This window comes from Anastrepha obliqua, chromosome 6 (genome assembly GCF_027943255.1).
Source record: "Anastrepha obliqua isolate idAnaObli1 chromosome 6, idAnaObli1_1.0, whole genome shotgun sequence".
Lineage (NCBI taxonomy): Eukaryota > Metazoa > Arthropoda > Insecta > Diptera > Tephritidae > Anastrepha > Anastrepha obliqua.
The window spans coordinates 35117460-35132092 of record NC_072897.1 but is presented as its reverse complement, the minus strand read 5'-3'; the positions used below and the strand labels follow the sequence as shown (position 1 = coordinate 35132092).

Sequence of the window (14633 nt, the reverse complement as noted above, 5' to 3'; positions counted from 1 at the left end):
ATTTTCGTAACTTTCGAAATTCACGAGATAAATGCAAAAAACCAGTTGCACCCTTATTTCCAAGATGGCGGCCGCGGGACACAACCCCCGACCCCGAAAACTCAAACTTAAGTTCACAGTGATGGGCTTTACATAATAAAACCATAAACTCGCATACTCCTAAAATTACGAAGTTAAATCCTCTTTTGACTGGACTAGTAGTGATATATAGATTAAGCACTAGTATGAAGGTGAGAGCCATGCCGCTAAGTCAATTTGTTGACTGCGCTGCTTGTGCTTGTTTCACTGCTTGCTTGAGCTGCATAACCAAACAGTAAGGCTGCACAAATTTTCTTTAGTGAGGCCTTTTCTGAAGCGTATGGACTGCAATTGTGAATATGTAAATACAGTTAAAAAGTGTACAAGTCATAGGCTCGGTCACCTTGAAAAATTTAGTTTTGAAAAAACACTTATATATATACCTATGTATATAATATTTTGTATTCCTTTTTTTCGTTTCAGATACAAATAACAACGTTATGCATATCGATAAGCCTAAGCGCATCAGTAGCCCTCATTTGCTTATATTCTCCAAAGGTATACATTTTAGTATTCCATCCTGATAAAAATGTGCGCAAACTTACTATGAACAGCACAGTTTATCGCCGTTCAGCGGGAGCTTTTGGTGGCGGAACCACAGGTCAAGGAGCTCCCATTGGCACTTTTGGTGGTTTCGGATGTGGTGGGACTGGCAGCACTTCGGGCTGCAGTCGAGTCACTGGTAGCGCCAATGCAGTCATCACGTCTGGTTCGACAATCAACAAAAATGGACAGTCACAAATGATAGCACAAAGCGATCGAGTTGCCGCACAACCTTCTGAAAATCAACAGTTAACTCCAGAAATTGAGAAAGCAGGCTATATAAAAAATATAGCGGAAAACGATATATATATTTGTGCGAACTTACAATTAACCGCTTCTGACGATGATAAACATGCAACCGAATTTTTGGCCATGGCAGAAACGATTCGGCGGCGACTTAATGCAAGCACCAGCACAAATGGAGCTGCTATAGCAGACACAGCTATCGGATGCGAATGTGTCAATATTACTGATCAAAAACTGGATGATCGTGCAATGCTTAATATCAGCGCAAGTAGTAGCAGCATTAAATCAGTAAAAGGCTAAATAATATGCGTTAACAATAAGAGCTAAGGTTACAATTATAAATTAAAAATATCTTGTGTTCAATAAACATTCGGAATTCATCAATAAAACGAAACCAATTCACAAAATTCTAATGTTTCTTCATAACTTTAAAGCACTATTCATAAGTCGATTTTGAACTCCGCATGGGAAGTGCAAAATGTGTCTCGGAGCCATTCCGTGAATATGAAGTTTGCAGAATTATATTAGCGTTGTTTTTGGTCAAATAGTTACGTATAAATGAGTTACATGAGCTAGTTCATTGTCCTATTGATGAAATTGTGAATTGTTTCTCTACAGTTCCAGCCATTTGCAAAGAACATTCTCCCTCCGACTCTTCCGCATACTCACATAATATCTACTTTGACTTTGACAAAGAACTCTTATAACCCTATGATCGTATACCCTATGATCAGAAAGTATCGGGAATGTTTAAATAAAACTAAACAGAGTTAAATTTCAGGCAAGTTTATTTTATCTCCTTCAAAATATGACCAAGCAACACACATGTGCCAACGTTTAACCCAGTCCTCTATGCAACCCTGGTAGGCCGACGAAGGGATGGCCTTCAGCTCCATCGTCGCATTCTCTTTGATCTATCGACTGAAATCTCCTTCCACGAAGTGGTAACTTCAACTTCGGAAACAAAAAGAAGCCGCAAGGGCCATATCAGGTGAATACGGTGCTTGCACGATGGTATTTACTTGGTGTTTGGTCCAATAATCCAGCACAGTTTGGGCTCAGTCGAATGGCGCGTTATCGTCATGCAAAATCCAAGAATTGTTTGCCCATGTTTCGGGCCGTTTGCTACGTTTGCTGGTATCTCTCTATACAACACAATGTATTTATATATATACTTTATCTGTATATCGGACGAAGTAAGATTTAAATATTATATAGAAAATACAATATACGAGAATTAAGTTTAAAATGCTCCCATTATTATTTTAAGGTTTTAGAATCCTCAAAGAATACCGTAAACAAAGAATATTTGTTAACTAAAGCAGGCCCAATAGTATTTAATTAAGGGTCGTTGATTATAAAGTAATAGGTGCCTTCGATTCGCGACTTTTCTGCTCACGACAGTATGCAGAGAACGTTAATGTATAGAGAAGTCTCACGAGCTACGAATAGTGTGAATTGTCAAAAATGAAGTCTAACCACCGCCGGAGTGTGGTAAAACTTTTAACAGAGCTGATTACAGCGAATTCTCTCTTTAGTATATTGGCTCTGCACAGTTTTTAGCTTCTGTAGGAAATCAAATTGACGAATAGCCGACAGCATTTTGCAAGGAATTTGCTTGTGGATTTTTATGTTCCCTTGATAAACGAATATTTATTTAATTTGTATTTTCAAACAAACTTAAATGACTGATGAATGCAGAACAAATTTGAATTTATTATATGCGCCAACATTGAAATTGAAATTTGAAATTCGAGAAGGTCGAGCCAAGGAGCACCAGGGGATTTGGTGGCTCCTAAAATACTCAGGCTAAGAGGCCCATTGTATTTAAACCTCTGGAAAGGGGGTAGATAGTCAAGGAGGGAAGGAGAAAAGTCTCAGAGAAAGAGATAGAAAAGAATAGAGACAGAGATAGAGATAGTTAGTTCTGTGAGAATTTTCCAGATTCTTCGGCAAATCTGTAAATATCCTCTAGTTTTAGGGAACGAATATTACTCATTCTCATGACATCGGAATCCAAAACTTGTAGCCGTGCTCTAGCAAAGGCAGGACATTCACAGAGAAAGTGCTCAGTGCTATCCGCCTCCTCCAAGCATGACAGGGACATTGGGTCCTCAATGATTCCAATGGTGGTCATATGCTGACCCCATGAGTTGTGTCGTGTAATGATACCGACTATCAACCGAACGTCTTTCCTTCTAAGTTTTAGTAGAAAGTTTGACCATTTTCTGTTCGGACTAGTCACAAAACACTTTGCAGTTCTGCAGCGTTCTAGACCGGACCATCGCTTTTTCTGTAGATTGCCTACATAATCGCTGATCCAATTCATGATTCGTACGGAACTGATTCCGATTATTGGCTCTGGCCCCTGTGGGGGCACCGCTGATCTATGGGTGGCCAATTCATCGGCGATTTCGTTTCCTTGAACACCGGAGGGTCCAGGAACCCATATAAGTACAAGCCTGTTTTGTATTACGACAGAATTAAGCTTCTTCTTACATTCTTGAACAATCTTTGAAGTTTGCTTCGCGTTCTCCAGGGCCTTCAGTGCAGGCTGACTGTCACTGAAAACTCCAGTCTGCTTCCCGCCCCATCTCCTCTCGATTATCCAATCGGCTACTTTCAGGATGGGAAAAGCTTCTGTTTGGAAAACAGTTGCCATTTCCCCCCATAGCATAGTGATACTTATTACTATCGTTTAAGTACCATGAGGCTCCAGATCGAAGTTCCGTTTTCGTGCCAGAAACCATATTTATGGAGTCTGCACATTCCTTTTATTGCTTCCTGTTGTATCTTAAGATCCAAGAGGAGCAAATCAAGCATAGCACTTAGGGCATCACCATAATTTGTACTCATGGCACCCGTGATGCATAAACATACACTTCTTTGTAGCCTGTATGTAGTATGTATGTAGCCCGGATGGTGGACTTAACCATGATCCGTCACCACCAGACCACAGAAGCGTAAGTGATGATTGGTCTGATAAGTGCTGTGTATATCCATAGTACCACAGCAGGTTTCAGACCCCAGGTTTTACCAAAGGCTCTACGGCATTGCTGAATAATCCGCAATGCGCGATTCACCTTCAGTGAAACGTGTGTCTCCCAAGTCAGCTTCTTATCCAAGATTACTCGTAGATATTTAACTTCATCGGAAAGACCAAGTGTCACACCTTTCAGTGTTGGAAGACTGAGTCCATCCAAAATCCGTTTTCTCGTAAACAAGACTATGTTTGTTTTGTTCGGATTAACGGAAAGACCTTTTCTCATGCACCAGTCATCGATTTTGTCAAGAATCCTCTGCACTTTCGTGCAAGGCCAGTCCAGGGGACTTAAAGTTCTCAAAGGAAGACAAGGAAAACCTTATCGATTCTTTTGTCGTTATCCGAATAGCAATATACCAGCTGTACCTAGAGGTTCCACCGTTGCTACCGTTATTGTTTATGCCACTCTCTACTTCAGAGAGAGTTCTAATACCCGGAAAATGGGTTTCGAGTAGAGCATTAAACGTCTCCGATTTGGAAATGGTGTACGAACCATAAGGTTTTCGAATGAAATCCAGCCTTACTGAGCGGTCTAGATGAAGGACCTTACAAGGTCTCGCTATTTCCTTCATTTCTTCGACGTTACTGCAGAAATTTCTATAGGATTGAAGTTTGGCTTTCCGTTCTTTTTTCTGAGACTCTCTCTGTGTAAGCCGATGATTAGCCCAGTCCTCTTCTGTTTGGTTCTTAAGGTCTTATTAAGAAGTTTTCTGGGCCGTACACGAAGCTTCGACAGTTCAGGAATCCACAAAGGAACCGCTTTCCCCTGTTACTTTGCCTGAGTGGACACAGTTCCTCAAAGCAATTGATTAAAGTACCTTCCAATTTCTATAATAATAAGCATCTTCAATCATTTCTACGGATTTGAGTTTTTTCAGTTTTGGTAATCGCTCTATTACAAGCTCGCCATACCTGTCCCAGTCCACATTTCGAGGACTCCTACCGAAAGGTATTGATATTGTATCAATTCGCTCCAACATTTAAAATCAAAATAACTTTAATGTTTGTTGATTTAATTTAAAAAAATACATTATAAAACGACCTCACATTTTGGTGTGTGCGTTTTAGTAAATTTAAAACTATACAAATTTTATGAAAATTTTTACTAATTTTTTGAGTCGAAATTAATTAATAGAGCATACAAGTGTTTTGGTATATTGACATATGTATATGTATACCAATATATCCATACATAGCTTCTACTCAAATATGAACGAGACGGTATCAATAAAACGGTCCGCGGATGACATATGGCAAAAATAAATTTCTTGTTTTTTGGTAGGACTGTTATAAGCATACATGGCCTTTTCATATTTACTGTAAACAAGTCAAGCTCGAGTGTGTTCTTCGTAGCACAGAAAACAAACTATGTGACATATCACGCTGAAATTTGCCATGTAAGCTTATAACAGTCCTACAAAAAAACAAAAAATTTATTTTTGCCATATGTTCATATTTGAGCAGAAGTTATATTATGTTATTATATTATGTATTTTATATTACATATGTTCATATGTGCATACGCACTGCAGGAATCACGACGCATCGCCTTATCATATTTACATTAAAATATACATTCCTTTGGCAAACGAAATTTTTTTCAATTTAAATTTTATTACAGGGAATAATATATGCATGCATTTTCTAGATAGTATAAAACTTTGAAATAAATAAAGGAAAACTTCAAAGAAACGTATTTGCATATATGGGACAACTAAGCTCAATTATCGTTATTAAATATAGTGTTGCACGCATATGTATTTATGTACTGAAGCAATTCCTGCCTAACGAATGCTCAAAAAATTCTATTTTACATACTATGCTACACGCATATTTGTATGTGCACACTTGATGCCCTAGCCTATGTACGTACATATTTGTGTTCTGAACTTCTAGCAAAACATACAACCGCACACACAGGGCACTCACTACATTCCTCTAAATGCGTATGCCGTTCAAAGCTAAATTTCTATGCCTAGCGACTACAAGAATAAAATGCATTCATAGGCGCAGCCGTAGCGGCCATCATTCTAGTTGCCATAGTGCTGAACAGTCTGAAATAGTCGCGGCGGCGCCGAACAGTTTCAACTATTGTACTGTACAACAAAAACACCTCACCAAAAAGTTCATTCATAAATTCGAGCTCATAGTTCTAAGAGCAAAGTACTTTTATTCAAAAAACGAGCCGCCTATATGCCAATTTTCTCGACCATTCGAAAATAGTCAATATTGGAATATTTCGCGTTGAATTATTTGCCAATATTTGGTAAATCTTAAATTTTTGGCAAGTCGAGTGCCCGCGGCTCCGTTCATACGTATGCATCAATATGGAATATTTCGCGTAGAATTACAATATTTGCTAATATTTGGTAAATCTTGAATTTTTGTCAAGTCGAGTGTCCGCGGCTCCGTACATACGTTTGCATCAATATATGTACGTAAATATGTCTTTCTAAATGCTCGACAACCGCAGCTGCTGTGCGTCAAGTGCGCGCATGAGCATACAATAACTTGCAGAAAATAACATAAGTAGCATATAAAAATGTTCTGTGTCGGACATTTCAATACTGAGAGAAGATCTCGAAACAATTATTTTATGTTCACTGATAGTAGGTAAATAGTTAATTAGTATAGTACTTTACGTATGTAGTTCTTCAATTGATAAAAAGTGTTCAAACACATATGCATATGTCTGCAAGGGTAGAAATTTACTCTGAAATCACAGTATTTGAAGGTTAATGTCCATATTTGAAGGTTACTGTACATACAATGCTGGGCCTATGAATGCGCGCTGGATTTCTTGAGAAGTTTTACCGTAATATTTTTGCTGTCGCAATTGCACATACATACACACAGCATATATGTATATATGCGCATATGCATATAAATTCACATATTTAAATTTGCATATGCCACCTTTCTGTGTGCCTGGTACTAAATCAATTCTCTATGAAGGATTTGATTTGGTTGAAGGGAATTCAACAAAGTTTTACGAAGATACGTTAGAGACAAAATATGTGTATATATTTTGGGATGATTTGCTCTTTCTAAGTCACTTTTGAACTTAGCATATGTATTTGTTTTCTATGATAAAGTGCCTGTAGCTAGCCTACAGCATTCATTCATGCAAACGAATTTTACTGAACAGCTATTTAATTTGACGAGTTGAGTATATTTCTGTTAACTTTTGGTGAAAAATATGTCTGTGGTGAAATCCGTGCGCAAAACGAGTACCCCTCAAAATTCCATACCTTCCTGTCGTTGAGACTTCTCTATACATTAACGTTCTCTGCAGTATTTGAAAAAGACGGGAATATCAAAAGAGAATTTATGTTATGAACGTGGTATAATCTTGAAACTATCTTGAGAGAGAATTGGTAGCTTTGTAACTGATATAACTCAGTTTTATGAGGTATACCATACCCTCTAGTGTCGAATCTTACTCGTTAACTTTCTTGTTGCTTTCACATGCAAAGTTTTAGTCAAGTGAGCCCAGTTACTTGCCTATTGTTTACAAGAATTTTTAATTGTATCATCTATAAGTACACATCCAAGAATTGTTTCTTCTTCTTCATTGTTGGAGGGTATTTTGATTTCGAATTTGCAGTCAGTGCTTTTACTTGTAGTTTAGTTCAAAGAGTATTTCATCACCTTTCACACATTTTCTTCTACGCCCATTTTTGTAAAATTACTCTCGCTTTCGGGGCTCACGGAAGCCCTGCCCCCAAATACTGCATCACGCTCACTCTTTCTTTGAAGGAATGTGAGTGGAAAATATTCCACTTGGATTAAGCAGGGTATGAGCCCAAAGTTTCAAAGGATAACTGGGTGTCCGTAATTGAGGTCAAACCTGTAGCCTGAGCCTTCCAGTCTGATTGCGGCACGAGGAGTGGCAGCTTTGCCGGCAATGAGTACAGGTATTATAGCGCCCTTGCAACCATACAAAGGTCTTGTTACCTACCTTATCCTCTCCTCAATGTTGGGATTCCGCGTTAACTTTCTGCCAAGGATTAGACCTAACTATTTCACTTTGTCAGAAAGCAGCAATGAAGCGCCCTCTATTGAGGGGAGTAGAGCTGCTTGTAATTAAATTTACCGATCGGCCGCGGATAGAGACATCAAAAATCTGCTATGACCATACCGTCCCTAAGCATTCCGTAGATAAATATGATAAAGTCGGCTCCGATCCAAGGCAGGATTTAGAGAATGCCCCTCATGTGCCATATGCCATGATACTTACTTATGTGTACTACGTCACAGGGTGGTGTATTTTCGCCCTTACTTCGGCTAATTGCTATTGACAAAGTTCTGATAATGCTAAATAAGGACTACCATACGCCGATGAGTTGGTCCTAATGGTATCGGGACCGTTTCCCTCAGTCTTGGGACAGAGATTTTGGAAAGGTCGCTGGCTGTACTCAGTCGCTGGGCTATCACCTGTGGCCTCCGAGTCAACTCTGACAACACTTAGCAGAAAATATAAACCTCCACCCGTTCTGCTTCCCAAATTAAACAACCACGTTCTCCCGCGAGGGAGATATTAACATTTTCTCCGATAGTCAAGCCTCCTGTAAGGCGGAGATCACATCTCTTGGGATATCTTTCTTCGATCTGGGTTCCAGGACATAAGAACATAGAGGGAAATGAAATTGCTGATGAGCTTGCCAGGAAGAGTACTTGATTGGCCTCAGAGACCTCCTACCCGGTCATCGGCAACTCCCTAACAGTTGTTAAAGGGGAACTGCATAAATTATTTCTTAGGAAAGCACAGAAATGATGCAGCTCCATTTCTTCATGTGCCATTTCGAAAACCCTTGGGCCCAGTACAATATACGGAGGACTCAGAAAGTCCTTTGGACTCCTCGCCATTCAATTTCCAAACTTGTAGCTGTGTTTACCGGGCACTGGATGATCGCCACACACGCGAAAAAGCTAGTGTTACCATTTAACAACCAAAAGCTATGGGGACCTTTGTGAGAGGGAGAGCATTGAGCACTTTCTCTGTAAATGTGCGGGCTTGGCAGCTAGACGATTAACGTTCCTCCTTTCTTCGACAGCCTGCGGCAGTGCGCCAACCGAAATCCCATCAATCTTTTCCATTATATGAACAGCTCTGGCTGGCTGTAGACATCTGCCTGTTGGAGTTCTCATAATGGTATCAAAACTGCGCTGTAGTGTTACTCGTGGAGTGCCAGACTGGCATTTTAACCATTTCACCTACAGTACTACCTACCTACTACGTACAAAGTAATCTTACTAAATATAATTTATATAACATCTCCTTTCTTAAATTATATTATCACTTACAACAAAGAAGCAAAGCAAATGGGCTGGGTGGTGAACGGGGAAAGAAAGGAAGTACCTATCGTTATCAAAGGCACAGTGGGCGCACTTGCGTATTAGCACCCACGTCACTATTGACAGTTAAGATTTCGAGGTTGTAAGAGACTTCGTTTCAATGTTTCTCTTGCCAACAAGTGCTACTTTGGACTACCTAGGCAATTGAGTCTGCCGACGAACAAAACTAAATGTTTATAAGGCTCCCATCACGCCTGTCCTATCGTATGGCGCAGATGCTTGGACGAAGACAGCATCCGATGAGGCGTCTCTTATTTGAGAGAAAGATTCTACGCAAGATTTTTCGACCTCTGCACGTTGGTGACGGCGAGTATCGCACGCGATTGAATAATGAGCTGAACGAGCTTGACAACAACATAGGAATAGTGCAGCGAATAAAGATTCAGCAGCTACGTTGGGTAGGTCAAGTGGTCCGAGTGAATACAAACGCTCCGGCTCTAAAAGTATTCGATGCGATACCAACTGGTTGCATCAGATCAAGAAAAGGGCCTCCTCTACGTTGGAAAGATCAGGTGGAGACGGTCTTGATTTCACTTGGTGTTTTCAACTGGCGCCGTTTAGCACGAGAAAGAAACGACTAGCGCGCTGTGTTAAACTCGTCCAAAATCGCGAAGCGGTTATCGCGCCATTAAAAAAGAAGAAGAATCACTTACGTACAGTATTAATTAAAAGAAAGTTACCTTATTGTATAGAAAGTTATAGATTAATTTAAATTAAGTCTTCGTACTTAATCTATAGTATTATTTTAAAATATGGTGCTTATTCTGACTAAACTACAATATGTACAGATATAAAAAACATATATATCAAAAGAAAGGTTTTGATGAGCATATTTCCAGAAAATTATAAAAATTAAAATTGGTTAATTTGTTCATGAAATATATGCGTGTAAAGTTATCAAAATTTTCATATTGATAACAGCGATGTCTATGCAAAGCGGGACGACACACAAATATACGCATATATATGAGTACGTTTGCTTAGTTTAGCTCTCTTTCTAATGCGCACAGCATTGTATACATTTGGATTCTCAATAATGGTTTTGTTTTGTTCTCTTTACTAATAAATATGTATTCATGAACATAGTCCCAACGGGTGTTGCGAATTTTTTTCAAAATTTTGTTGTGATGGCAATAATTGGTATGAATTGACAATTGATTTGAAATTTGTCAATTCACTTAAAACAACGCTAACAGTGCAAATTAGAAAGAGTTTTGGACAGACGCAAAATAGAATTTATTTTAAGAAAAAAGTACATCCATATTTAATTTTAAAATATGCCTAGAGGACGACCAAGAAGAGTTCGTAGAAGAGTTGCTATTTTAAGTGAAGGAATAGAGCAGGTAAGTAAGTGACAAATGTTTGAAACGTCACGTATTGGATATGATTGGTAGAAGCATCCTCTTTTGTTTTCGTTCATATATGGTACAATTGAACTACAATATCAGCCCTATCATAGAATCCGTCGTAGACTGTTTTTCGTAGAAACTAAGAAATTGTAATCATACCATTCGAATAGCTCCGAACGCACATTCGAAATTCGTAGAGTAGCATTCACTGAATACACTCGTAGCGTCAAATCTTATCGTTTCGTACAATTTTTCTACGACAACGTTAGACTAACGGACAAAAATTAGATGTAATAATAAAAAGAAAATTTAAAAGGAGAAAAATAAGAAAGCTGTAAAATGTAAGTCCTATATTAACTAAACTATAAACAAAAAGGAATTTTTTAAGTATATGTACTTTTATTTAATTTTTACAGGTACAAAGTTGTAACAACAAGTCAGCAGTATGCCAGTTTGTTGGAACTAATAAAGTAGAAGCCAGAAATTGCTCAGGGGTTCTCCAAATGCTCGAAGGAAGAGGTAGCCGAGTTTTGGCAAAATGTTGCGAAGCAGCTTAACAGTATAGGCCCACCAACCAAAGATGTATCAAGCTGGAAAAAGGTAATAAAGGGCTGTATATAAGTACATTAACCGTTTGTATATATATATTTTTTTTTCAGGTGTTGTTAGATTGGAAGGCTTATATAAAGCGAAAATTGTCCGAAAACAAGAGAGAGCAAACAACAACTGGCGGTGGCCGATATAAGCAGCAACACTTTAATGAGATGGAAGAAGAAGTCATCAGACTAACCGCTTTAGAGACCAGCACGCACGGTATCACAGGCACAGTAAGTGTGGGACTACCTGCTACTGTCGAGGCAGAGAATAGTGGACCCGATCCCGACATATCCATGCTGTCGGATAACTGCAGTCCTTCTTTCACGAGACGTGAACCAACTGTCCAAAAGCGAGTCGGTACAAGTACTGCAGATCTTATTAAAGAGCAGCTAGCGCTTCAAAAGGATTTCCAAGCAAAGAGTCTGCAGCATTTTGAACAGCAAGATATGAAGCTAGACAATCTCGCTTCGACTATGCAGAGAATGTGTTCGGCAGTGGAAAAAATGTGCGACCTGAAAGCAGCCGACCTGGAACAAACGCGTAGGCACCATAGAAACATGGAGTGCTTGAATGCAGCAAAAAATCAAATAAAACAACAAATGTTAGAAGTAGAAAATAAGAGCCTCGAAGCGTTGTCAAAAAAAAAAAAAATTAATACACATTTTTTATTGAAAACTACAAATGTTTACTGTGCCTTACTTGTGTGTATATATGTATATATATCGTATTTACTAGGTATGGCTAGACTGGAAGGTGTATATTAAAAGGAAGCTAGCGGGAAACAAAAAAAACAGACATACATATAATACATAATACATATAAAAGTCTTGCTATTTTTTAATTGAATATTATAGTCGTGTTAATGTTGAAGATATAGATGCCCTTATCCGAATAGCTGCATCAGTATATGTTGAAGGAGAAGGTTCATACGTTTGATTAAAATGGTTTTCTTCAACATTTTCTGAAAAATCATCAACCACGCGATAATGGATACAAACATTGTGCAATGCTGCGGCAACGTTCACTATTTGGCAAACCTTCATGGGTTCATAATAAAGCTCACGAGCACCCAGAAGGCATCTGAATCGGTTCTTAAATACACCTATGGTCCTTTCTATAGTATTTCTGGCTTTTGAATGTATTTTATTATATTGTAGTTTCCTTCGGCGCTTCCCGTTGTAGGTGAACGAAAAGGTGTCATTAACCATGGCTCTAGAGCATATCCGTCTCCTGTGGAATAAATAAAATCATTTTAGCAAAAAATTATTTAAACGGTCTATATGTGTATGCACATACCCAAAAGCCAAGTGTTTCGTTCGCCGTTTAGGTATTTATTTTCAAAAAAATTTCGCGCGCTGCTTACGTTCCAAATATGAGCATCGTGGTTGCTGCCAGGATACTGTGCATTCACGTAGCGAATTCTCATTTTATTATCGCATATCTGCAATAAATAAAAAATTAGAAAGATATTTGAAATATCAGTTTTTGCAAGACTTACAATCATAGCATTGATGCTATAGTACCCTTTACGATTAAAATACAGGAATTTGTCTTTAGCTGGCGCAACAATTTTAATGTGTGTTCCGTCTACACATAAAATCGCACCAGGAAATCCATATTTTTGATAAAAGTCCATCTTTGCTTGTCTTTTTTCTTCGTTGCTTAAATCAAGATTCACCCACTGAGGACATAGGTGACATTGAAGAGTGTGTAACACGTCTTTTAATACGCCACAAAATGTGGATTGAGCCATGGGAATGTCAAAGTCCTTTCCCACTCCATGCTGGAGTACGACCTCACTGAGCGTGCATTTCCATCTAGGACACTTAAGACGTACAAAAACGCCGCCTTATTCAAACGGTAATTTTTAGTAAACCTGTTTCATAAAATAATGCCCGAATTCTGTAAGCAGTCTCAAGTCACTAATTGAGACTTTTCGTGGTGAAATTTGATTTTGAGACTAGTTGGTATTCAGTAAGCAATCTCTCGTCATTAGTCTCAAAAAAAAGTCACTAATTAGTGATCTACTTCTGAGCAGCTCACAAAACGAAAAATATGGAAGAGGAATTAATTATTTTATATATATTGCAAAAAAAACGCGAAAATGAAGCGAAGTAATATGTTTTGGGTAAAAATTTCTTAAGAACACGAATAATTGTGTATTTATTGACGTTTTAGAAACATGCGTAGCAAGTTTACGCAGCGCGGAAGACCCATTCCTTCTGGAAGAAGACGTTTTCAGGAGGTTTTTAAGATTCCCGAAATCCTTCTGCTGGGAACTTATTCAAGATCTCAAACCACTTGACAAGTTTGAGCGGATTTCGAGAATTCCATTTGAACTTCGGGTGGGCTTGATATAGTAATAAAAATATATAGGTAGGCTTTACAACATATTACTTTAAGTTTGTTTCAGTACTATATTTTCTGGCAAATGGCTCCTACCAAAGCGTTATTGGAAACTGCCACTTCTCGGCAATGAGTCAACCAAGCGTGTCGAGATGTATTGAGCAAATTTGCAAGATGGTAGTGGAACACAAACACTTTGAAATTAGTTTTCCCAATGAGGCGGAGCATTACAACAGCATAAAGAGGGGGTAAGTTTTAAACATGGTACAAAATATGCATTTGCACCATTTCAACGGCTTAAAATTTGCAGTTTCCACAACAAATTCGGAATAAAAGGCGTCATAGGTGCTATTGACTGCACACATATTGCAATACTTTCCCCGCAATCTTTAATTGCTGGAGTAGTACCTCATGAGTATATGAATCGCAAGGGATACTACAGCATTAATGTTGAAGCCGTGAGTTTATAAAAAATAAATACTGGTTTATCAACATTTTGTAATGTTTATAACTAATAACCCCATTCCTAGATTTGCAACGACGAACTAATTTTTCAAAACGTCAATGCACGATTCCCAGGATCTTGTCATGACGCCGGTATATGGACAACTTCGCCGGTGAGAATCAAACTCATCAGGGAACACATTGTGGGGGCATTTAAATGGCTTTTAGGTGATTCAGGTTATCCTTTGGAGCCATGGCTTCTAACACCAATAGCAACACCTTCTTCCGCTAGCGAAGAGATTTTCAATAAAACACATATAAAAGCAAGGAACACAATTGAACGTGCCTTTGGAGTCCTGAAATCACGATTTCGGTGTCTATCCAAAGAGCGCGTTCTTAGATATTCACACAAAAATGCGGCAGCTATCATCTATACATGTGTAATATTCCACAATATGCTGCAAAAACGTGGCATATTCACTGATGAGGCCATGCCACCAGAAGACCCATCGAATGATGAAGCTAGTGAACCAATAAGGTCAACAGAATATTATTCTGAAGGCAGAAGGGCGAGGCAAAATTGCATAAACGCACTTATACTGTAAAACTTTTGTAAAAAATAAAATTCA

General features: G+C 38.5%; 2 protein-coding genes and 1 pseudogene across 2 annotated transcripts in view; all 3 read left to right on the top strand.

The window, feature by feature from the left end:
• Positions 1–1229, top strand: part of LOC129250821 (metabotropic glutamate receptor-like) — a 43899-nt gene extending 42670 nt beyond the window's left edge. Inside the window, exon 4 of the mRNA XM_054890405.1 lies at positions 502–1229. Within this exon, the coding sequence (XP_054746380.1) occupies positions 502–1167 (666 nt within the window). The 3' untranslated portion in view covers positions 1168–1229. The remainder of the gene's footprint in view (positions 1–501) is intronic.
• Positions 1230–3801: 2572 nt separating this feature from the next.
• LOC129250343 (uncharacterized) lies at positions 3802–11959 on the top strand (annotated as a pseudogene).
• Positions 11960–13105: 1146 nt separating this feature from the next.
• Positions 13106–14609, top strand: LOC129250342 (putative nuclease HARBI1). The gene is made up of 5 exons (XM_054889974.1): positions 13106–13118; positions 13405–13559; positions 13618–13808; positions 13871–14018; positions 14091–14609. Exons 1-5 carry the CDS (start codon positions 13106–13108, stop codon positions 14607–14609), a joined length of 1026 nt encoding a protein of 341 aa, XP_054745949.1.
• The last annotated feature ends 24 nt before the right edge of the window (positions 14610–14633 follow it).